Source organism: Mauremys reevesii, linkage group 17 (assembly GCF_016161935.1).
Source record: "Mauremys reevesii isolate NIE-2019 linkage group 17, ASM1616193v1, whole genome shotgun sequence".
Classification (NCBI taxonomy): Eukaryota; Metazoa; Chordata; order Testudines; family Geoemydidae; genus Mauremys; species Mauremys reevesii.
Window position 1 is genome coordinate 16,329,184 of NC_052639.1, and position 25,487 is coordinate 16,354,670.

The 25,487-nt window shown below is 49.1% G+C and overlaps 1 protein-coding gene across 3 annotated transcripts in view; it reads left to right on the forward strand.

Moving 5' to 3' along the window:
• LOC120384940 (butyrophilin subfamily 1 member A1-like) overlaps positions 1-22,737 on the forward strand; it is a 37,946-nt gene extending 15,209 nt beyond the window's left edge. For all 3 annotated transcript variants that reach the window (XM_039504042.1, XM_039504043.1, XM_039504044.1), the window contains 4 exons: positions 1,400-1,516; positions 17,891-17,911; positions 18,016-18,042; positions 21,511-22,737. In XM_039504042.1, coding sequence (XP_039359976.1) covers positions 1,400-1,516; positions 17,891-17,911; positions 18,016-18,042; positions 21,511-22,073 — 728 coding nt within the window. In that variant the 3' untranslated portion in view covers positions 22,074-22,737. The remainder of the gene's footprint in view (positions 1-1,399; positions 1,517-17,890; positions 17,912-18,015; positions 18,043-21,510) is intronic.
• The last annotated feature ends 2,750 nt before the right edge of the window (positions 22,738-25,487 follow it).

Sequence of the window (25,487 nt, forward strand, 5' to 3'; positions counted from 1 at the left end):
GGCTGCTAAAGAACCAGGCCTCAGACTGTCACAGTAAGAGAAGGCCACTACACAGACAGTGATTTTTGATTCTTTCTTTTATACCTCTATAACAAGCTAAGTGATAAGAATACACCTAAATTCTTAAAGGATAGGGCTTTGCCGACAGGCCTGAATATCCATATCCTAACAAGTACCTGCTTAAAAGACAGGACACAAAGTGTAGGAATAAATGGTCAGTTTTCAGAAAGAAGAGAGGTAAATTGTGATGTCCTTCAGGAATCTGTACTGGGACCAGTGTTGTTCAACATATTTATAAAAGGTCTGAAAAAGGGGTAAACAATGAGATGGCAAAACTTGCAGATGATACAAAATTACTCGAGAAAATTAAGTCCAAAACAGACTGTGAAGAATTATGAAGGGATCTCAAAAAACTGGGTGACTGGGCAACAAAATGGCAGATGAAATTCAATGTTGATAAATGCAAAGTAATGCACATTTGAAAACATAATCCCCACTATACATATAAAATGATCAGGTCTTACTTACCTGTTACTACTCAAGAAAGAGATCTCGGAGTCATTGTGGATAGTTCTCTGAAAACATCTGTTCCATGTGCAGTGGTATTAATAAAAGCTAATAGAATGTTAGGAGCGATTAGAAAGGGGTGGACAATAAGACAGTAAATATCATAATAAATATATATAAACCCATGGCACACTCACATCTTGACTACTGTAGGCAGTTCTGGTTGCCCCATCTCAAAAAAAGATATATTAGAAATGGAAAGGTACAGAGAATGGCAACAAAAATGTGTAAGGGTATGAAACAGCTTAACTCTGAGGAGGGATTAAAATGAATGGGACTGTTCAGCTTGGAAAAGAGACAACTAGGTGGGGATATGATAGAGGTCCATAACATTGTGACTGGTACGGAGAAAGTGAACCATTAAATGTTATTTACACCTTCACATAATACAAGAACCAAGGAATGAAATTAATAGACAGCAGGTTTAAAGCAAACAAAAGAAAGTATTTCTTCACACAATGCACAGTCAACCTGTGGAACTCATTGCCAGGGGATCTAGTGGAGGCCAAAAGTATAACTGGGTTCAAAAAAGAATCAGGTGTGTTCATGGAGGATAGATCTATCAATGGCTACTAGCCAAGATGGGCAGGGATGTGGTCCCATGCTCTGGGTGTCCTTAAACCTCTAACTGCCAGAAGCTCGGAATAGGCGACTGGGGATGGATCACTTGATGATTGCCCTGTTCTGTTCATTCCTTCTGCAGCATCTGGCTTTGGCCACTGTCAGAAGACAGGATACTAGGCTACATGGAACATTTGTTTGACCCAGTATGGACGTTCTTGTGTTCTTCAGTACATATTTGTTCCCAAGTCAATGACACTTTCTCTTGCAGAGCTGTTTTTCCCAAAAGTCAGTTCCTCGACAGTGGTTCTGGGGGTGATCCTGGCTCTCCTGGTGGTTCTCATTGTTCCGGCCAGTTACTGCTTCTGGAGGCAACACAGAGAGAAAGGTAAAGTGACAAGAGGGGAGGAAATGAATAAATAAATTTATTTATAGTATATCAGAACCCCCCAGAAGGGGAAATTTATTGTATGTGCTTTGGACTATAAAAAAAAAACCATAGGGAGCCCCAGGATAGAAATGAGGGTGGTGTGCCTGCAAGTCCCCCTATGCTAGAAGACGGTACTCTGGAGATGACTTCACTGCAACACCCATGTGGACTAGCCCTGACTTACTTCAGGGGCTGCTTTGGCACCAGAGCAGCCCAGGATCAGGCGGATGCCAGGAATGCTAAATTTGTCCATAACTTAGCTCTTACGTGCACCGATGCTGCAGGTTCCGAGCACAGAATCTCACGGTGAAAATTTAGATCATGGAGCAAAATCATGTGGCTTTTTTTTAAACTAGAGGGTTGCATACTTCATTGCTTATGTAGGCTTAGCCCCTCACCCCACACACTGGTCAGAACCCTGTAGATTTTGTCCAAAATCAGATTCCTGAAATGTTTGCAAACTTAGGCATCACTGTCCAATTTATGAAGTCATAATTGGACAACAATGCCTGCTGGCATACAATCCCCATTTGCAGGGAAGAACAAGTGTAAATCTTCCTGCCCATTTAATCCATCCTTTTGGAGAACTTGTTCTTTGGAGTGGACTTAAACCTGCCCTGCTGGGCTCTGTCATTCACAGCAGTCATAGAATCATAGAATATCAGGGTTGGAAGGGACCTCAGGAGGTATCTAGTCCCACCCCCTGCTCATGGCAGGACCAACACCAACTAAATCATCCCAGCCAGGGCTTTGTCACGCCTGACCTTAGAAACCTCCAAGGAAGGAGATTCCATCACCTCCCTAGGGAACCCATTCCAGTGCTTCACCACCCTACTAGTGAAAAAGTTTTTCCTAATATCCAACCTAGACCTTCTCCACTGCAACTGGAGACCATTACTCCTTGTTCTGTCATCTTCTACCACTGAGAACAGTCTAGATCCATCCTCTTTGGAACCCCCTTTCAGGTAGTTGAAAGCAGCTATCAAATCCCCCCTCATTCTTCTCTTCTGCAGACTAAACAATCCCAGTTCCCTCAGCCTCTCTTCATAAGTCATGTGCTCCAGCCCCCTAATCATTTTTGTTGCCCTCTGCTGGACTCTTTCCAATTTTTCCACATCCTTCTTGTAGTGTGGGGCCCAAAACTGGACACAGTACTCCAGATGAGGCCTCACCAATGTCGAATAGAGGGGAATGATCACGTCCCTCGATCTGCTGGCAATGCCCCTACTTATACAGCCCAAAATGCTGTTAGCCTTCTTGGCAACAAGGGCACACTGCTGACTCATATCCAGCTTCTCGTCCACTGTAACCCCTAGGTCCTTTTCTGCAGAACTGCTTCCTAGCCATTCGGTCCCTAGTCTGTAACAGTGAATGGGATTCTTCCGTCCTAATTGCAGGACTCCGCACTTGTCCTTGTTGAACCTCATCAGGTTTCTTTTGGCCCAGTGCTCTAATTTGTCTAGGTCCTTCTGTATCCTATCCCTACCCTCCAGCGTATCTACCACTCCTCCCAGTTTAGTGTCATCTGCAAACTTGCTGAGAGTGCAGTCCACGCCATCCTCCAGATCGTTAATGAAGATATTGAACGGAACTGGCCCCAGGACCGACCCTTGGGGCACTCCACTTGAAACCAGCTGCCAACTAGACATGGAGCCATTGATAACTACCCGTTGAGCCCGACGATCTAGCCAGTTTTCTATCCACCTTACCGTCCATTCATCCAGACCATACTTCTTTAACTTGCTGGCAAGAATACTGTGGGAGACTGTATCAAAAGCTTTGCTAAAGTCAAGGAATAACACACCCACTGGTTTCCCCTCATCCACAGACCCAGTTATCTTCTCATAGAAGGCAATTAGGTTGGTCAGGCATGACTTGCCCTTGGTGAATCCATGCTGACTGTTCCTGATCACTTTCCTCTCCTGTAAGTGCTTCCAAATTGATTCCTTGAGGACCTGCTTCATGATTTTTCCAGGGACTGAAGTGAGGCTGACTGGCCTGTAGTTCCCTGGATCCTCCTTCTTCCCTTTTTTAAAGATGGGCACTACAGTAGCCTTTTTCCAGTCAGCCGGAACCTCCCCTGATCACTATGAGTTTACAGAGATAATGGCCAATGGCTCTGCAATCTCATCTGCCAACTCCTTTAGCACCCTCGGAAGCAGTGCATCCGGCCCCATGGACTTGTGCTCGTCCAGCTTTTCTAAATAGTCCCGAACCACTTCTTTCTCCACAGAGAGCTGGTCACCTCGTCCCCATACCGTGCTGCAGAGTGCAGCTGTCTGGGAGCTGACCTTGTCTGTGAAGACAGAGGCAAAAAAAGCATTGAGTACACTAGCTTTTTCCACATCCTCTGTCACTAGGTTGCCTGCCCCATTCAGCAAGGGGCCCACACTTTCCTTGACTTTCTTCCTGTTGCTAACATACCTGAAGAAACCCTTCTTGTTACTCTTAACATCTCTTGCTAGCTGCAACTCCAAGCGTGAGTTGCCCTTCCTGATTTCACTCCTGCAGCCTGAGCAATATTTTTATCCTCCTCCCTGGTCATTTGTCCAATCTTCCACTTCTTGTACTGGACTGGCTGACAGTGACGAAGTGAAGGATGGTGAAAGCTGTTGAGGTCTCCCACACCAGTCCCGATAATGGCCCTGATTCAACAGCCTGTGGAAGGGAACATGGGGGTGCAGTGCAGAGAGATCCAAGGATTGAACAGCCTGTTTAGCGAATGGGGCTATAGATGGCATAGCCCTGGCAAAGTCCTGGACCAAAGGAGAAGTTAGGGTGAAAGGCAAAGGAGGTCTGTAGCTGCCTGGTATGCTGCTGACATGGAGACAGTCAGTGCCACCATCATCCTCTTTGGTAGCAGACTCAATAGATGCCCTGGGTCCAGAACCAGAGCCCATAATACCAGGTCTCTAATCTCTCTACATGGTACCAGGGAAAGGTTAGAGGCACCCATGCCATATCGCACACGAGCACCAACACTGTGCAAGGTGAAAGAGTCTCCTTGAGACCTGGTGTGGTCTCTGTTGGTCTTATGAGACCTTTTCCTCGGTGCATGCAATGGCGAACGGCTCCTCCGTTTCTTGAGAGGGTCACCTGCTCTGGACTGCAAAGCAGCAGTGCTCTCAGAGCCCAAGGGCCACTTCCAATCAGACAAGGGCCTCAAAACCAAAGCAGGTCACATAGCCTGTTCAAGCAGGTGCTGCTTTAGGCAAAGGTCTCGAGCCGCTTGAGTCCATTTCATGATTGAGCAACATTTCTTTAATGTGGGCCTCGCACGGGCACAACAAGCACCATGTGAGAGGATCACTGCTGGGGACTGCTCTCCGACATGAATGACAATGTTTGTCCCTGATGAGGGCATCACCGAGGAAAACTTAACTAATACCACCATAGGCGCCGACTGCCCTGCTTTCCCCTGTGTGCTTGCCCCCCCGCCCCCGCCCCTGGACCTGCCCCCACTCTGCCCCTTCCATGCGGCCCCACCCCTGCCCCGCCCCCATTCCAATCCCTTCCCCAAATCCCCGCCCCAGCCCTGCCTCTTCCCTGCCTCCTCCCCTGAGCGCGCCACATTCCCGCTCCTCTCCCTCCCTCCCAGCACACTGTCAAACAGCTGTTTGGAGGTGGCCATGGGGAAGCGCTGGGAGGTAGGCGGAAGGACGGGGAGGCAGCGCACTGAGGGGTGGAGGGAGGAGGAAGAGGAGATAGGGCAAGGAGGGAGGGGAGCTTGGTTGCCAGTGGGTGCAAAGCACCCACTAATTTTTTCCCGTGGGTGCTTCAGCCCCAGAACACCCACAGAATTGGCACCTATGAATAATCTAACTAACACTAAAGTTACTACTAACTATATACAAGAAGAGAAGAGGTTGAGAGGTTGCCAGCTCAAGACAACACAGAGCTCTGACTCCAGCCATGGGCAGTAAGGAGGAACTGTGGAAGGTTGGGGCAGTGCCACCTCATACAGCCAAGGGAGGGGCTAAGGCCACATGGCGTGAGCACCACCCCTCTATGGGAAGTGTGGAGCCAAATGTCCAGGCACCGGTATTCTGGGCACACGCACAGTCATGGATGCATCTAATTGAAGAAGAAACTTGATTTCCACTAAAATCAGGCATTTCTCGTTTTCTGATTTTTACCACCATGAGACCTCGTTTTCCTTTGCAGAAACTGGTTAGACCTTAGTATATCATGCTCATACAACTGTTTTAGAATTCTATTCTAGTTATTGTTTCAACCAGTTTACCAGGTACTGAAGTAAGGCTCACTGGGCTGTAATTCTCAGGACAAGTCCTACCAAAATTTGAAAAGCTGGGTACAACATTTCGATTCTCCAGAAGAGTAGCTGATTTTAATGAGATGCATATTATTGTTAACAACTCAGTGTGACGTTATTGATATAAACAGGGACCATATAGAACATGGGTTGCAACCAAGGTCCTGTAGTGGTCCCAAATCTTAAGTAAAGGGGGTCAAATAAGGTGTCTAAGACCAGGTTATGGGTTGCTGGTTATAATTATGCTGTCTGTAGGTCTGTGTATCATTTTGTAGTTTAAGTATAAGTATTGGCTCTGTACTGTCTGTATTTTGTATTATGCTCTGCCTCTGGGAAATGTCCCAGACAGGCTGATGTTAGCCCTGCATAGCTGGCTTGATGGCCCATTAAGGACCCTCAGCTACACAATTGACCCATGGAGAGAAGGCAGACACGCCTTGTGACTCAGCGAAGTATGCAGAAACTTGTCCATGTGACTGCAAACTCCATTTTTGCTGTAATTTTCCACAGTGAGGACAAAGGGATTCTTACACCTGGAAAAGTCTATATAAGGCTAATGCCTCATCTCCATCTTGTCTTCAATCCTGCTTCTGACCTCTGGAGGGACTTTGCTACAAACTGAAGCTCTACACCAGGGACTGAGGACCCATCCCAGCGGGGGATGTACTCCAGAGACTTAAATTGAACCTGCAGTTTACTCCATCACTGCTGCAAGCCTGAACTAAGAACTTTGCCATTACTGTATGTAATTGATTCCATTTAACCAATTCTACCTCTCATCTCTACCTTTTTCCCTTTGGAAATAAACCTTTAGATTTTAGATTCTAAAGGATTGGCAACGGCGTGATTTGTGGGTAAGATCTGATGTGTATATTGACCTGGGTCTGGGGCTTGGTCCTTCGGGGTCGAGAGAACCTTTTCCTTTTATTGGGGTGGTGGTTTTCATAGCCATTCATCCCCAGGACGAGTGCACTGGTGGTGATACTGGGAGACTGGAGTGTCTAAGGAAATTGCTTGTGTGACTTGTGGTTAGCCAGTGGGGTGAGACCAAAGTCCTTTTTGTCTGGCTGGTTTGGTTTGCCTTAGAGGTGGAAAAACCCCAGCCTAGGGCTGTAACTGCCCTGTTTGAGCAATTGGTCCTGATTTGGCACTCTCAGTTGGGTCCCGCCAGAATCGCTCCGTCACAGTGGCGTAGTCGTGCTTGGATCCACAGAACCAGGTCAATTAAGCTTTGGGTCAGAACCCCACGCTATCCAAATTCGAATTTTGGGGTTTGAGAGTTTGATTGGTTAGAGAGCTGCTGCAATGGCTGAGCAGAGAGATTATGCGGGACTGGGCAAAAGAGCCCTGGAAAATTTGTGCTCAGAAAAGGGGATAAGCTTTAGAAAGAAAGCTACAAAGGAGGAACTCAGAAATCTGTTAATGGCCAATGATCAGGGAGCTTGGCCCTTGCCTGACGCTGCAGAAACAGTTGGAGGGCAAGAAGCGACAGATAAACTGCAACTTGAGTGTGAACGGAATCTAACAGATCTTCGGTTGCTGGAAAGGCAAAAAATAGCTGAATTAGAGAAGGAGGCTGATGGGAGAAAGAAGGAGGCTGATGAGAGACAGAAGGAGGCTGATGAGAGAAAGAAGGAGGCTGATGAGAGAGAAGAGAGAGCTCGTAATGGGCATCTGGAGCTGCTGGCTGCTGAACGGGAGACTCACAGGATGCAACAGGAGACTCACAAGATGCAACAGGAGACGACCAAACTTCAGCTCCAAGTGGAAGAGCGGAGAAAGTCATCACCCCCTGGTACTCCACTTCCCCACCGCCATGAGAAAAACTGGGAAAGGATGTGTCCCATTTACAGTGATACTGAGGACATAGAGGCGTTTCTATCTACCTTTGAACGACTCTGCAATCTGTACCAAATCCCAGAAGGTCAGCGAATGCCTGTCCTGCTGACCAGACTGACTGGAAAAGCCAGGGAGGTATTTAATGAATTGGGGGAACGGGAAGCCTTGGATTATGAGCGGTTTAAAGATTCTGTGTTAAGGCGGTTCAAGGTCACTCCTGAATCCTACAGAGTTAAATTTAGAGAGTTTAAAATGTCTAAGGATTGTACTTTTGTAGAATGTGCTCAGAAGCTGATGGGTTTTGTTAAAAAATGGGTTATGGGAGCAAAGGCACAAGGGAGTTTTGACAAGCTGCTGGATTTGATAACTTTAGAACAGTTCCTAGACATTGTGCCTGACCATGTGAGAGCAGCTGTGTGTGATAGGGACCCTGAGTCAGTCCTACGGGCGGCAGAGATTGCGGATGCCCATACCCAAAACAGGGCTCGGGAAGGGTGTAAACCCCTGGGAAAAACTAGTCACCATTCTCCCCAGCTCAAGCGGAGGGAAGGATTTAAAGGTAAACCTGGCCCTGACTCCTCTAAAGGGGGGATGGAGGGTAGGAACTCGCACCCCAGGACGGAACAGGTGACCTGCTATCACTGTGGTATGCTGGGCCACATCAGACCCGATTGCCCGACCCTGAAGGGCAGCCCAAAGCCAGCAGTGCAGGCCAACTCCATTACCCTGAGCACTCAGGCTGAACCAAGCCACAACAGCGCCACCTTGAGTCCAGGTGCAAGCACAGCGATGGCTAATGCCAACCCCATCGTCTCCAGTGGCCTGGGGGGAGGGGATGAGCTCACCAGTTATGTCAGAACTGAGGCTTGGCAAGGGAGTGAGAGGTTTATTAAGGAGGCAAAGGTCAATGGTGTCGAATGCACAGGATGGCGAGACACGGGCTCTGATGTAACTATAGTCAAGGGACATCTGGTGAAGCCAGAGGACATGTTGCCAGGGGAGTATGTGACGATAGTGGCACTATCTGAGTACTCTGTGGACCTGCCAATGGCTAGAATCCACCTGGAGTGGGATGGCTTTCAAGGGGAGGTGAAGGCTGCTGTCCGGGATTTAATCCCGGCGGATGTTTTGGTAGGAAATAACATACTGAGGGTGAATGGCCACGTGAATGTGGTGACCAGGTCGCAGAAAGAGTTGGTGCCTGGGGCAGATACCTTGACTGAGGCCGGTGAGGGGGACGGCGAACAGACAGAGTGTGTCTCTCATGATGAAGCAGGTGAGGATTTGTCTGAAGTTTCAGAGATGGCTCTGAATTCAAACAAAACCCAAAAAGAATTCATTGCGGCTCAGCAAAGGGATGTATCTCTGGAGAGAGCCAGGAATGATGCCCAAAGTCAGGTCCCAGCCAGTGAAGAGAGAGGCAGGTTTTTCATGCAGGATGGGCTGTTGTATAGGGAGCCGCCCAGGGGAAGGAAGAATTCCCAAGCAGCAGCTCACAAACAGCTTGTGGTACCGGAGGGTTACCGCAGTGATTTGTTGAAGTTGGCTCATGATGGTCCATTTGCAGGACATCTGGGTGTAGGCAAAACATGTGACAGGCTAGAGCAAAATTTCTACTGGCCTCACCTCTTTGGGTCGGTGAGAGATTACTGCAGGAGCTGTGAACTGTGCCAGAAGCGTAAGGGGTTAAGGGGGCCTAGCAAGGTGCCCCTCCAGCCTCTGCCTGTTATTGGGGAGGCTTTTGCCAGAGTGGCTGTGGATATTGTGGGGCCATTCCCAAGACCCTCCAGAAATGGGAAGAAATACATTCTGGTGTTGGTAGATTTTGCTACCAGATATCCTGAGGCTGTAGCCTTGGCTAATATCGAGGCAGAGACAGTGGCAGTGGCCTTGTTCTCTATTTTCAGCAGGGTGGGTTTTCCTAAAGAAATATTGTCTGACCGTGGGTCTAACTTCATGTCCGTGGTTTTCAAGCAGTTGTGGGAGTTATGTGGGGTAAAGCACCTGAAGGCTGCTCCCTACCACCCCCAGACTAATGGCCTAGTGGAAAGGTTCAATGGAACCCTAAAGTCTATGCTGAAAATGTACGTTGATAGACTGGGATGTTCTGCTGCCGTATCTATTGTATGCGTACAGGAGTGTGCCCCAAGAGTCTACAGGGTTTGCTCCCTTTGAGCTGCTCTATGGGAGGCAGGTCCGGGGGCCCCTAGATTTGGTCTGTGACTCGTGGGAAGGTAATGTGAAGGAGACAGAGCAGCCAGTGGCTGAGTATGTGGCTCAGTTCAAGGAGAGTTTGCAGGAGATGATGAAGTTGGTTGAGCAGAATCTGAAAGAGAGCCAGGATTCTCAGAAAGCCTGGTATGACAGAGATGCTAAGGAGAGAGCGTTTGAAATAGGGGACATGGTGTTGGTGCTAGATCCTGTCCGGAGGAACAAAATGAAAGATGTTTGGATTGGGCCCATGGAGGTAGTGGAGAAAATTAATGAGGTGACCTATGACGTGGGAAAGCCAGAGCTCCAGGGAAGTGTGCAGACAGTGCATGTGAACAGAATGAAGGCCTACCATGCAAGGGAGGTAAATGTAAACATGATCTGTTGTGCTGAGGAAGAGGCAGTGTCTGTCCCTTTGATTGACATGGTTGCTGAAAGCCAGGAAGAGACGCCTCTTGAGAGCATTGAGATGGGGGAGGGTTTATCCCCCCCTCGAAGAAAGGAGCTGCTAATGTTGTTAAAACGCCACAAGCGAACCTTCTCCAACAGGCCAGGGCTCACTGATAGGATGACACACTCCATTCAGACGGTGGGTCCCCGCCCAGCTCCCAGCAGAGCCTACAGGGCCAAGGGAGAGATGCAAAGGCAGATCCAGGAAGAGGTGCAAAGCATGCTGACAATGGGGGTAATTACCCACTCCATGAGCCCCTGGGCCTCTCCCATTGTGATGGTGCCAAAGAAGGATAAAACCATGAGGTTTTGTGTGGATTACAGGAAGCTAAATGCGATCACTCAGCCTGACCCTTACCCCACACCCAGAATAGAGGATCTATTGGATACACTGGGGGGGGGGCAAAGTTTATAAGCACCCTGGATTTGACTAGGGGATATTGGCAAATTCCCCTAGATGCTGATGCACAAGAAAAATCCGCTTTCATAGTGGAATCTGGCCTGTATGAGTTCAAAGTATTGCCCTTTGGGATGCGTAATTCAGGGGCTACTTTCATGAGACTTTTAAATGAGGTCCTACGGGGATTAGAGTCTTTTGCCAGGGCCTATATAGACGACCTGGCCATATTCAGCAGTTCTTGGCAAGATCACCTTAACCACACAGGGGTTGTGCTGCACCGGCTCAGAGAGGCCAATCTAACTGTTAAGGTGTCTAAATGCAGAATGGGAGCTGCTGAGGTGACCTACCTGGGGCACAGGGTGGGCAATGGGCAACTGCGCCCTGAGCCTTTGAAGGTGGAGGCCATTAAAAACTGGCCTGTCCCTAGAACTAAGAAACAGGTCCAGTCGTTCATTGGTCTGGCCAACTATTACAGGAGGTTTGTTCAGGGATTCAGTGACGTTGTTGCTCCCATCACAGACCTGACGAAAAAGGAAAAACCAGACCAGGTGCGATGGACCGAGGCCTGTGAGCAGGGATTCCAAAGCATCAAGATTGCTTTGGCTAAAGAGCCGGTTTTGGCCAGCCCAGATTTCAGCAAACCTTTTCTGCTGTGTACAGATGCTTCCAATATCGGGCTTGGGGCAGTACTGATGCAAGAAGGGGAAGGGGATAAAAGACATCCCGTGGCGTATCTAAGCAAGAAATTGTCCCCCACTGAGCAAAATTACGCTCCCATTGAGAAGGAATGTTATGCCATTGTCTGGGCTGTCAAGCAGCTTAGGCCGTATTTGTACAACAAAAGTTTCACTGTGTTGAGTGATCAGGCCCCTCTGGTCTGGCTGCACAAGGCCAAAGGTACCAACTCCAGGTTGCTGCGCTGGAGTTTGGCCCTTCAAGAGTATGAAATGGATATAATCCACATAAAGGGGAAGGAAAATATCGTAGCTGATGCATTGTCCAGAGTGGGGAGCTCTTAGGATGCAGTCAGTGATGTTTTGTCATCCCTTCCTGCATCACTTTTGCGTTGGGGGTGTGACGTTATTGATATAAACGGGGACCATATAGAACATGGGTTGCAACCAAGGTCCTGTAGTGGCCCCAAATCTTAAGTAAAGGGGGTCAAATAAGGTGTCTAAGACCAGGTTCTGGGTTGCTGGTTATGATTATGCTGTCTGTAGGTCTGTGTATCATTTTGTAGTTTAAGTATAAGTATTGGCTCTGTACTGTCTGTATTTTGTATTATGCTCTGCCTCTGGGAAATGTCCCAGACAGGCTGATGTTAGCCCTGCATAGCTGGCTTGATGGCCCATTAAGGACCCTCAGCTACACAATTGACCCATGGAGAGGAGGCAGACACGCCTTGTGACTCAGCAAAGTATGCAGAGACTTGTCCTTGTGACTGCAGACTCCATTTTTGCTGTAATTTTCCACAGTGAGGACAAAGGGATTCTTACACCTGGAAAAGTCTATATAAGGCTGATGCATCATCTCCATCTTGTCTTCAATCCTGCTTCTGACCTCTGGAGGGACTTTGCTACAAACTGAAGCTCTACTCAAGGGACTGACTGACCCATCCCAGCGGGGGATGTATTCCAGAGACTTAAATTGAACCTGCAGTTTACTCCATCACTGCTGCAAGCCTGAACTAAGAACTTTGCCATTACTGTATGTAATTGATTCCATTTAACCAATTCTACCTCTCATCTCTACCTTTTTCCCTTTGGAAATAAACCTTTAGATTTTAGATTCTAAAGGATTGGCAACGGCGTGATTTGTGGGTAAGATCTGATGTGTATATTGACCTGGGTCTGGGGCTTGGTCCTTCGGGGTCGAGAGAACCTTTTCCTTTTATTGGGGTGGTGGTTTTCATAGCCATTCATCCCCAGGACGAGTGCACTGGTGGTGATACTGGGAGACTGGAGTGTCTAAGGAAATTGCTTGTGTGACTTGTGGTTAGCCAGTGGGGTGAGACCAAAGTCCTTTTTGTCTGGCTGGTTTGGTTTGCCTTAGAGGTGGAAAAACCCCAGCCTAGGGCTGTAACTGCCCTGTTTGAGCAATTGGTCCTGATTTGGCACTCTCAGTTGGGTCCCGCCAGAATCGCTCCGTCACACTCAGCCATATCGCTTTTAGGTCATTTCACAACTATTGGGCATTTGCAGCCTGGCAAGGATCTCCTCTGGTCTGGGTGACTTCTGGCTTTTTCATTCATCAGTCTGTTCTACTATCTCTGCCTCACACCTCAATCCCTGATGTTTTTTTCTTGAAAAGAGCAGCTGCAGGGCTGGTCTCTTCCCAACACACTCAGTATGTTAAAAACTGTTGCAAAGAAATCACTCTCAGCATTGTCGTTACCTCCCTTTATTTGTTTTATATCTTTGGCTATTCTCTCTTCTAATTCTATTTTAACCCCCCTAATTCCTATTATTTGCTTCACCCAATGTACTTAACGCGGCTTTCTACTGGCCTCACAGCATTAATATTTTCCATTTGCTGAAGAACATAAGAACATAAGAACGGCCATACCGGGTCAGACCAAAGGTCCATCTAGCCCAGTATCTGTCTACCGACAGTGGCCAATGCCAGGTGCCCCAGAGGGAGTGAACCTAACAGGCAATGATCAAGTGATCTCTCTCCTGCCATACATCTCCATCCTCTGACAAACAGAGGCTAGGGACACCATTCTTACCCATCCTGGCTAATAGCCATTTATGGACTTAGCCACCATGAATTTATCTAGTTCTCTTTTAAATGCTGTTATAGGCCTAGCCTTCACAACCTCGTCAGGTAAGGAGTTCCACAAGTTGACTATGCGCTGCGTGAAGAAGAACTTCCTTTTATTTGTTTTAAACCTGCTGCCTATTAATTTCATTTGGTGACCCCTAGTTCTTGTATTATGGGAATAAGGAAATAACTTTTCCTTATCCACTTTCTCCACATCACTCATGATTTTATATACCTCTATCATATCCCCCCTTAGTCTCCTCTTTTCCAAGCTGAAGAGTCCTAGCCTCTTTAATCTTTCCTCGTATGGGACCCTCTCCAAACCCCTAATCATTTTAGTTGCCCTTTTCTGAACCTTTTCCAGTGCTAGAATATCTTTTTTGAGGTGAGGAGACCACATCTGTACACAGTATTCGAGATGTGGGCATACCATGGATTTATATAAGGGCAATAATATATTCTCAGTCTTATTCTCTATCCCCTTTTTAATGATTCCTAACATCCTGTTTGCTTTTTTGATCGCCTCTGCACACTGCGTGGACATCTTCAGAGAACTATCCACGACGACTCCAGGATCTCTTTCCTGACTCGTTGTAGCTAAATTAGCCCCCATCATATTGTATGTATAGTTGGGGTTATTTTTTCCAATGTGCATTACTTTACATTTATCCACATTAAATTTCATTTGCCATTTTGTTGCCCAGTCACTTAGTATTGTGAGATCTTTTTGAAGTTCTTCACAATCTGCTTTGGTCTTAACTATCTTGAGTAGTTTAGTATAATCTGCTAACTTTGCCACCTCACTGTTTACCCCTTTCTCCAGATAATTTATGAATAAATTGAATAGGATTGGTCCTAGGACTGACCCTTGGGGAACACCACTAGTTACCCCTCTCCATTCTGAGAATTGACCATTTATTCCTACCCTTTGTTCCCCGTCTCTCAACCAGTCCTCAATCCATGAAAGGATCTTCCCCCCCATCCCATGACAGCCCAATTTACGTAAGAGCCTTTGGTGAGGGACCTTGGCTTTCTGGAAATCCAAGTACACTATGTCCACCGGATCCCCCCCTGTCCACATGCTTGTCGACCCCCTCAAAGAACTCCAATAGACTAGTAAGACACGATTTTCCCCTACAGAAACCATGTTGACTATTGCTCAACAGTTTATGTTTTTCTATGTGTCTGACAATTTTATTCTTAACTATTGTTTCGACTAATTTGGCTAGTACTGACGTTAGACTTACCGGTCTGTAATTGCCGGGATCATCTCTAGAGCGTTACATTAGCTAACTTCCAGTCATTGGGTACTGAAGCTGATTTAAAGGACAGGATACAAACCTTAGTTAATAGTTCCGCATCTTCACATTTGAGTTCTTTCAGAACTCTTGGGTGAATGCCATCTGGTCCCGGTGACTTGTTAATGTTGAGTTTATCAATTAATTCCAAAACCTCCTCTAGTGACACTTCAATCTGTGACAGTTCCTCAGATTTGTCACCTACAAAAGCCAGCTCAGGTTTGGGAATCTCCCTAACATCCTCAGCTGTGAAGACTGAAGCAAAGATCCATTTAGTTTCTCCACAATGACTTTATCGTCTTTAAGCGCTCCTTTTGTATCTCGATCATCAAGGGGCCCCACTGGTTGTTTAGCAGGCTTCCTGGTTCTGATGTACTTAAAAAACATTTTGTTATTACCTTTGGAGTTTTTGGCTAGCCGTTCTTCAAACTCCTCTTTGGCTTTTCTTATTACACTCTTGCACTTAAGTTGGCAGTGTTTATGCTCTTTTCTATTTGCCTCACTAGGATTTGACTTCCACTTTTTAAAGGAAGTCGGGGTATACATTGAAGTTGGGCCTCTATTATGGTGTCTTTAAAAAGTGCCCATGCAGCTTGCAGGGATTTCACTTTAGTCACTGTACCTTTTAACTTTTGTTTAACTAACCCCCTCATTTTTGCATAGTTCCCCCTTTTGAAATTAAATGCCACAGTGTTGGGCTGTTGAGGTGTTCTTCCCACCACAGGGATGTTGAATGCTATTGTATTATGGTCACTATTTCCAAGCGGTCCTGCTATAGTTACCTCTTGGACCAGCTCCTGCGCTCCACTCAGGATTAAATCTAGAGTTGCCTCTCCCCTTGTGGGTTCCCGTACCAGCTGCTCCATGAAGCAGTCATTTAAAGTATCGAGAAATTTTATCTCTGCATTTCGTCCTGAAGTGAAATGTTCCCAGTCAATATGGGATAATTGAAATCCCCCACTATTATTGGGTTCTTAATTTTGATAGCCTCTCTAATTTCCCTTAGCATTTCATCGTCACTATTACTGTCCTGGTCAGGTGGTCGATAATAGATCCCTAATGTTATATTTTTATTAGAGCATGAAATTTCTATCCATAGAGATTCTATGGAACATGTGGATTCGCTTAAGATTTTTACTTCATTTGAATCTACATTTTCTTTCACATATAGTGCCACTCCCCGCCCCCCCCCCCCCCCCTCCGCGCGACCTAGTCTGTCCTTCCGATATATTTTATACCCTGGAATGATTGTGTCCCATTGATTGCTCTCAGTCCACCAGGTTTCTGTGATGCCTCTTATATCAATATCCTCCTTTATTACAAGGCACTCTAGTTCACCCATCTTATTATTTAGACTTCTAGCATTTGTGTACAAGCACTTTAAAAACTTGTCCCTGTTTATTAGCCTGCCATTTTCTGATGTGCCAGATTGTTTTTTATGTGACTGTTTATCATCTGCTCCGGCCCTTACATTATCCTCTTCCGTCCTCTGCTCCTGGTTATAACCTGGAGATTCTCTATCATCAGACTCTCCCCTAAGAGAAGTCTGTGTCCGATCCACATGCTCCTCTGCAGCAGTCGGCTTTCCCCCATCTCCTAGTTTAAAAACTGCTCTACAACCTTTTTAATGTTTAGTGCCAGCAGTCTGGTTCCACTTTGGTTTAGGTGGAGCCCATCTCTCCTGTATAGGCTCCCCCCATCCCAAAAGTTTCCCCAGTTCCTAATGAATGTAACCCCCTCCTCTCTACACCATCGTCTCATCCACGCGTTGAGACTCTGAAGCTCTGCCTGCCTACCTGGCCCTGTGCGTGGATCTGGGAGCATTTCTGAGAATGCCACCATAGAGGTCCTGGATTTCAGTCTCTTACCTAGCAGCCTAAATTTGGCTTCCAGGACATCTCTCCTACCCTTCCCTATGTCATTGGTACCTACATGTACCACGACCACCGGCTCCTCCCCAGCACTACACATAAGTCTGTCTAGATGCCTCGAGAGATCCGCAACCTCCGCACCAGGCAGGCAAGTCAACATACGGTTCTCCCGGTCATCACAGACCCAGCTATCTACGTTTCTAATGATCGAATCTCCCATTACTAACACCTGCCTTTTCCTAGAAACAGGATTTCCCTCCCCCGGAGAGGTAACCTCAGTGCGAGAGGCAACCCCAGCACCATCTGGAAGGAGGGTCCCTACTACAGGAAGGTTTCCCTCTGCTCCCATTGACTGCTCTGCTTCCCTGGGCCTTTCATCCTCCTCAACAGCACAGGGGCTGTCTGAGCGGAGGTGGGACAATTCTACAGTGTCCCGGAAAGCCTCATCAACATACCTCTCTGCCTCTCTCAGCTCCTCCAGTTCCGCCACCCTGGCCTCCAAAGTCCGTACATGGTCTCTGAGGGCCAGGAGCTCCTTGCACCGACTGCACACATACGCCACCCGCCCACAGGGCAGGTAATCATACATGCAACACTCAGTGCAATACACTGGATAGCCCCCACTCTGCTGCTGGGCTTCTGCCTGTATTGTCTCCTAGTTAATGGAAGGGTGGTTTACAGAAAGGGGGTTTGAAATGTGGTTTGGTTTATAGGTTTTAAGGGGACTACAGGGGAAGGGTTAGGACCAACTAGGGACTCCCACTCTCTTCCCACTCCCCTTCAAAACTCCCTTGCGAAACTCCCTGTTAGCAGCCCCTGGTCGCAAAGTTCCCTGGTCGCTTGTGCGCGGCTTTATAAAGCCCTGGGTGAATGCCCCGCCCACTGATTAAGACTCAACCAATTACCAGAGGCTTCAAGCTTTCAAACCTCCCTTTGAAGCTCACGGACTCCAACTGCCAACCACAGCACATGATCCTTCAAATAACCAAACAAACAAACAGACTGACAAACACAAGCTCAGCACACAGCAAGTAACCCCCAAAGAAGGTTCCCTTTTTGGCTCTAACAACCTCTTGCACCTGACCAGATGAGCTCCCTGTACTGTATTTCTTTCTTTCCAGTTTCCTTTGTTACCCAGGGGGCTTCCGTGCTTTAAGGCCATTTTGACTCACTTCCCTTCTGCACGATAATGCGACATTGACTCATTTCTCTGTGTTTTATTTTCAGACAAACTCCAGGCTGAGCTCAGTAAGTTCCATTCCCCCCAGTACGACCTTTGTGTGACATTGTCTCCTGCTCAGTGTGTCTGTGTCCAGGGGCGTTCTCACCCCTCTGTCTGTGTTTGGTTGCAGGGTGGAGAAGCGCCCAGATCTACGCAGGTACTGTACATACCGCTGGTATTTTATCTATGGTGAGACCCACCTTCCCTGGGAGCTCTCTGCTCCTTTCCCTGCACAGAGCATTTTCCTATGAAATTCAATAGGCTAAAAACAGCAATATCACGGGAGGGGGGGCAGACGAAATGCAGATCTATTGCCTAGCACAGGGACACACACTCTTTGGGAAAGGGCTGATCGGTGAGGGAATGCTGCCCCCAGTGTCACCTTTCCAGGGCCGTACCTGGGTTATGCACAATGGACATTCTTATCGGCCCATAATTGGCACTGAACTGCAAAACTCGCTCTTCCCAATGGCAGGATTTCCATGCTCAGACTGAGATCTAGCCACAATGTCCTTTTAGTGTAACAGGACCAGACAAGAGCTGTTCACTGTTTCCCTGGCTCTGGGGTGAGGCAGGCCCTGTCCCCACTACAAGGACAGGCAGGTTTTTATAACCAGTTTGTGACAGTCTCCTGACCCAGTTGCAACAAATTGTGCCCACACAGCAGCTTTTCTGCCTCGCAGCAGTGGCTGAGCTGTGGGTGTTTGCACCCAGCCTGACCATGGGTATGTGTTGGTGCAGGCCGGGAGAGGCTGGCAGCTCCAGCAGGGATCAGAGAGCCCAGTGGATGTGCACACACATTGCAGCACCATAGCCAGGGCTCCTCGCATGCCAGGTATCTGAATGCACTGAGCTGGGAGGGAGGGGTGGATTACCTGAACTGATGGGAAAAGCACCTTCCTGTCAGTGTAGAGCATCTTCATGAAAGTGCTACAGTGGCACATCTGCATTGGTGCAGGATTTTATGGGAAGACCTGCCCTTAGACTGTGATTCACAAAAGCCAAGACATGAGGTGAGGAGATGCCTAGGCTAGACAATAGGAGATGCTGATGACAGTGGTGTGTGCTAGGCCCTGCCTCTCTCGTGGAGATAGGCACCTATCTCTGCTTAGTGATCTACAGAGGGACCCCCTTTCTTGGAGTCGGGCAGCTTAGCACCTACGGCATATCTTGTGGGAATGAATTGGACACCTGCCTCACTCCACACAAACCAGCCAGGGGTGGAGGAGCTGGCAATGACTTTTAGCCCCGTAGTTAAAGCCATCACATGGGAGACCCTGTTTCAATTCCCCCTTCTGCCCAAGGGGTTTTCTGTCTCTCAGGGGAGGGCCCTTACCCCTGGGGTATAAGATACTCTGTTCTGAGACTTCCGCTCTCTGGAATCTGTTCCACTATGGACTGAATAATTAAAGGTCATTGGGCACAGATGCCGACTTTCTTTTTTCTGGGTGGGTGCTCCATCCCCACCCCGAGGCCCCACTCTGCCCCTTCCCCCAAGGCCCCACCCTTGATCCACTCCTTCCTGCCCCCACTCTGCCCCCTCCCCCAGCTCCTCCCACCCACTGCCAAACAGCTGATCAGCAGGGCCCACTGAACAGCTGATTGGAGGGTGGCTGGTGAGCACCCACTTTTTTTTTTAAATTTCTGAGGGTGCTCTAGCCCCGGAGCACCCAGGGAGTCAGCACCTGTGATTGGGCCAGAGACAGTGAGTATGTGACTGGCTCTACAGCTGGGTGGTTAGAGCACCCCCCTGCGAGGTGGGAGAGCCAAGGTCTAGCCCCCTGCTCCAATGGCCCTTTAATTATTTATCCACCATGGACAGTCCTCAACAGGGGAGAGTGCAGGAGCCCCCCACGTCAGCATAGCCTAGCGGTTAGAGCTCTCTCCTGAGAGCGGCAGAGCCCTATTCCAATCCCTCCTCCCCCTTGGGCAGAGGGGGAGTTTAAACCGAGAGCCCCCACATCCGAGGGGAATGCTGTAGCCACTGCGCTAAAGTTTCCGAGGGAAGCCCTTCCCCACCAGCTGTTGTGTGTGGCCTTGTCTGAGGGTCCCAATCCGAGCGAGCCCCTGAGCTCACCTACCAAACTGGGCCTGGGATGGCTGGACAACTCTCTGCCCCCAGTCTGGGGATCTCGCTGGGCCCAGGCAGGGGAACAGGCGTCCAGGCGCCTGGAGGGAGGCAGCCATGGTCACGGCCAGAGGGAGAAACAAGCACTGAAGGAAAATTTACTGCACAAACTTAGACGGTGACTGAGTTTTGGCAGCACCCTATGGGGTCAGCAGGAGGTTTATTCATCACAGTGAAGCTGAAGCCAGGGATTTAGGCCAGGAGTAACTTTTGTGCAGCACTATGGGACTCTGGAGCCCACGTCCTATTGACAGTCACTAGGATCTGTGCCCCTCAGTCACTCAGATCCAGGTGAAGATCCCGCTCTGCCTGTGTCGCAACCAGCACAATGGGGAACCAGCTTGAGTGGCCTCTAAGCCCCACTGCAGCTCCAACAGTACCTGTCCCTCCCATTCCTTTGCTGCCCCCAATGTCTGCCTCCTGCCCCACCTCTGAGCACCTTCCCTCTGCCCCTTGGCACCTGCCCTCAGGAGCAGTGGGTGAAGCTTACCTTGGGGAGGCTAGCTCCCTGTCTCACCTCAGCCCAGGCCTCTCTCCCCCTTCCTCCCCCACTTGGCCATCGTTCAATGGACGCTAACTCACCCTCTGCCCCTGTGAGACCCCCCCCATCGCCGCCCGCCGCTCACCGCATCTCGTCTTCGGGATGGTGACTGGTGGGCAGGGGGGTGTGGGGATGAGCGACACGGTGAGTGGCAGGCAGAGGGGTCTCATGGGGGAGGAGGGGGGAGGAGAAGAGAGCAACAGGGCGGCAGGGACCTCAGGAGCGGAGGAGAGGGGAAGAGAGGACGGGCTCACTCACCCGGTAGCAGCAGGCAGTGGGGGCCTCGGGGAGGGGCAGAGCGCAGGCGGGACCACCATGGCCTAGGTGTCTGGTGACAGGCTGGCAGTGGCTGCACCAGGGGCGCTATCCGCTGCCCATGCCTGCCCGTCTCCTCTCCCCTCCCCTCCCACCCTTGTGCATACAGCCTGCCCTTCCCCCTTTGCCTCCCTGATACCTTCCTCTGCCTGTGCCAGTCCCTTCCCCTCTCTACTCTTCTGTCCCCACTACTCCCCTCCTCCGAGACCCATGGCATTGCCCCTCCTCTCTGCTCCCCTAGTGCAACCCACCCTCAGCCCCCTCAAGACACCCTCCCCGTCTCCCCTCCACCCCTTGCCCACCCCCATGTCCTTCCCCTTGACCTGACCCCCTGGCACCTGCCCGTCCCCTCCCCTCCACCCCTTTGGTGCCCACACCACCTTTTCATCCCCCTCTGATGCCTTGGTGCCGGCCTCGTGCACCCCTACTGCTCCCTGGAGCTCTCCCCCTTCCTTCCCTTCCACTCCTGCTCCCCACCACCCTCCCCCTGCCCCGTCCCCCTGGCATTAGCTGAGCTCCTGACTCCATTTAAAGGTGAAGAACCCCATGTCACAGCGATTAATGGGTATGCAGGTTAATTTCCCTTTGATCCCAGTGATCCGCCCCTGCCCCCAGCACTGACTCTGTGACTCTCTCCCCAGTGGACATGACTCTGGATCCCGACACAGCTCATCCCAACCTTGTTCTCTCTGAGGATCAGAAAACTGTGACATACGATGAAAGACGACAGGATCGACCTGACAACCCTGAGAGATTTAATACTTATCCTATTGTCCTAGCTGCAAACAGATTCACAGGCGGGAGGTTTTACTGGGAGGTGGAGGTGGGAGACAAAACGAATTGGACTGTGGGGGTTTGTAGGGAATCTGTGATCAGGACAGGGAAGGTCAGACTCACTCCTGGGAATGGATACTGGACAGTGTGGCTGAGGCATGGGGAATATGAGGCCTGCACCTCCTCCCCCAGGATCCCCCTTTCCATAAATGTCAGGCCCAGCCGGGTGGGGATTTTCCTGGACTATGAGGGGGGCGAGGTCTCATTTTACAATGTGACTGACAGGTCCCATCTCTTCACTTTCACTGACACCTTCTCTGGGACGCTCCGCCCCTATTTTTATGTTGGTTACAAAGAGGAGGGTAAAAACACTGCTCCCCTAATAATCTTCCCTGTCCCAGCTCAGGCCAAAGGGAATCTCTGTCCCTGAGAGTGACACCCGTGGCAGAGACTGTCCCCTCCCAGCGCTGACCAGCCCCCAGGTCTGTTCTATGGGGATGGCACAAAGGGCATCACCTGCCCCCCCCCCCCCAGTTCCCAGTCTCGGGCCTGTGTACTGGGTGGGGGAGGGGGAAGAGACGGGTGTGTGGGGAGCAGGCTGCTGGGTTGTGAGGGTGCAGGGACAGAGGGGGACGTGTGGGTGTAATGCCAGGGGTGGATGCTGTGGCCAAGGGTGGGGTGGAGAGGGGGCTGCAGCAGCAGGAAGGGAAGAGCCCAGATCACAGGAGAAAGTCACCGGCAGGGCCCTGTATAACTCAGGCACGGAGCGGAGCAGGCAAGTAGGAAGCCGCTTTAGCCCCACTGCACTGCCAATGGTGGCAGTGAAAAATCACACCAGGGGAGGCGCAGGGGTGGCAGGAGGCGGGTCTGGGGGAGAGACCCAGCCCTGAACTTTGGTGGAGTTGGGTCCCGTGCTCTAAATATTGGTGGAGCATGGCCACCATCGGCCCATACAACTCGCCGCCCATGCTTATGTGCTAAGATGTGGATGCTGAGCATGGCGTTAACCCCTGTGATTTCATAGACCCAATAAAGGTGTTGTTGACAACCCCATTATTTTGTGCTTCCTGTTTTTCTGGCTGTAATTTCTGGCCCACATGCCGACCAAAGAGCTGAATTGGGATGAAAAAGGGACAGATTCAGTTGTGTGTGCGTCAGGCCTTCCCCTGTCATCTTCCATAGCCCCAGTGTGAGGTCAGCGGTAGAGAAGTCACCATAGCCCAGAAACAAGTATGGGGAGTGTCATAAACAAATAGTTAAGGGTTAAGGTCTCTTTTACCTGTAAAGGGCTAACAAGCTCAGTAACCTTGTTGCCGGCACAGAGGGCCCGAGGCAGCAACAGTGGTTCGTTGCCCGGTGTGCTTCGCTCCAATAAACACACCAAGCTGGAGAAGCAGATAAAGTTTATTTGAGATCTCAAAGCGGTGCCAGGAGACAGAGGTGTCTCAAATCCTGCACACACATACAAGCCGTTTTTCTCTCTTTATACATAACTTCAGCTAAGCATTCCCCATTACCCCCACACTCCTCCCCCCTTACTCTCCCCCTCCCCCTTACATTCCCATGTAGCAGGCACACTATGCAGCTAGCAATTACATTAAGCAGGTTAAATCATTCTTGGCAGCAAACAATTCATCTCGTTAGTGACTTTTTCTTGACCGGTTATCTTGTCTTACTTTTTGATTTGTTATTCTGCCCCACTTAGCCAGGTGCAAGCAGGCCTCATTATTGCCTCCTGGTACCAGTGTTGCACTGATAACTAGCTGCTACACATTCCATTCCCAGTTACTGGCCTGCTAGGTCAATTAGAGTTTAAAAATGGAGGCACTCTGGGCAAGCATAAAATAACTTTGGTCCATTCAGGCCTAATACAGATGCCTGATGACACCAACAACCTGATGAACACCTGACCAGAGGACCAATCAAGGGACAAGATAATTTCAAATCTCTGTGGAGGGAGGGCTTTGTCTGTGTCCTTTGTTTGATTTGCCGTTCTCTCTTGGATTTAAGGGAGGCCAGACATATTCTTCAAGTTCTCCAAAGTTTCCTGAAGTATTTTCTTCTATTCAGTATAGTGAGTATTAGAAAGGCGAATTAGTTTTATAATTTAATTTCTGCATTTGCAATTGTGTGTTTGCTGAAGAAATATCTTTATTTCTGTTTGCTGTTACTTTGATTATTCTGAGAAAGGAGGTGGGGGGGGGGAACCTCTCCAGGTTTATAAGTTAGACCCTGTATTTTTGCATCCTGGTATTACAGAGATAGTGTACTTTCTTTCTTTAATAAAATCTTTTCTTTTTAGAACTTGATTGATTTCTTCCCTTGTTTGGATTTTCAGGGGAAGGGGAGGGGGAAAAGGGAATCCCTCTTTGTTTGATTCAAGGAATTTGAATCCAGGTATCTCTCCTAAGGACTTGGAGAGGGGAGGGGGGAATGGATTATTTCCCTTTGTGTTAAGATTCAAGGAGCTTGGATCTGTGTTCCCAGGGAAGGTTTGGGAGGAATGGAAAGTGTACCAAAACACTATATTTTTGGTTGGTGGCAGCTTTACCAGATCTAAACTGGGATTTAGTTTAGAGGAGTCCATGCAGGTCCCCATCTTGTGAACGCTAAAGTTCAAAGTGGGGAATAAACCTATGACAGGGAGTTTTTTAAATAAATATTGAATACATAACTAGTCCCCCTAGCCTTGCCATTGCCATGGGCAGCAGAGAGCCCTGGGTGACTTTGCATTAACAGAGACAGAGAGGCAGCTGGAGGGAGCAGCTCTGGGGAAAAGTGGTGATTAGCAGCTAAGGGTGGAGAGCTGAGTTGGGACTAGGCAAACCAGGGCTGGGCACTCTCAGTGGGGGACACATATAGCTCTTCCCATCCTGTCCTGTGACCCAGCTATGCCCTGTTGCTGGCACAGAATAGCCACATGTTCCAAAACAGACTATGGCTGTCCCCAGAGCCCAATTTCTTGTGCTCATGTTGACAGAGTACCCATGTCCCATGCCTAGTGAGTGTTAAGGGTGAGTCCCTCAATTGGAAAATGCCAAGTACAGTTCTGTTATCCTTCAGTCATAGAATATCAGGGTTGGAAGGGACCTCAGGAGGTATCTAGTCCAACCCCCTGCTCATGGCAGGACCAATTCCCAACTAAATCATCCCAGCCAGGGCTTTGTCAAGCCTGACCTTAGAAACCTCTAAGGAAGGAGATTCCACCACCTCCCTAGGGAACCCATTCCAGTGCTTCACTTCCCTCCTAGTGAAATAGTGTTTCCTAATATCCAGCCTAAACCTTCTCCACTGCAACTGGAGACCATTGCTCCTTGTTCTGTCATCTGGTACCACTGAGAACAGTCTAGATCCATCCTCTTTGGAACCCCCTTTCAGGTAGTTGAAAGCAGCTATCAAATCCCCCCTCATTCTTCTCTTCTGCAGACTAAACAATCCCAGTTACCTCAGCCTCTCCTCATAAGTCATGTGCTCCAGCCCCCTAATCATTTTTGTTGCCCTCTGCTGGACTCTTCCCAATTTTTCCACATTCTTCTTGTAGTGTGGGGCCCAAAACTGGACACAGTACTCCAGATGAGGCCTCACCAATGTCGAATAGAGGGGAATGATCACGTCCCTCGATCTGCTGGCAATGCCCCTACTTATACAGCCCAAAATGCCATTAGCCTTCTTGGCAACAAGGACACACTGTTGACTCATATCCAGCTTCTCGTCCACTGTAACCCCTAGGTCCTTTTCTGCAGAACTGCTGGCTAGCCACTCGGTCTCTAGTGTCAAACTTAAAGCCAAACCCTGCTGCCTTCAACTTAATACTCACAGGGGCTGAGTTTCAGGCTGTGAAATG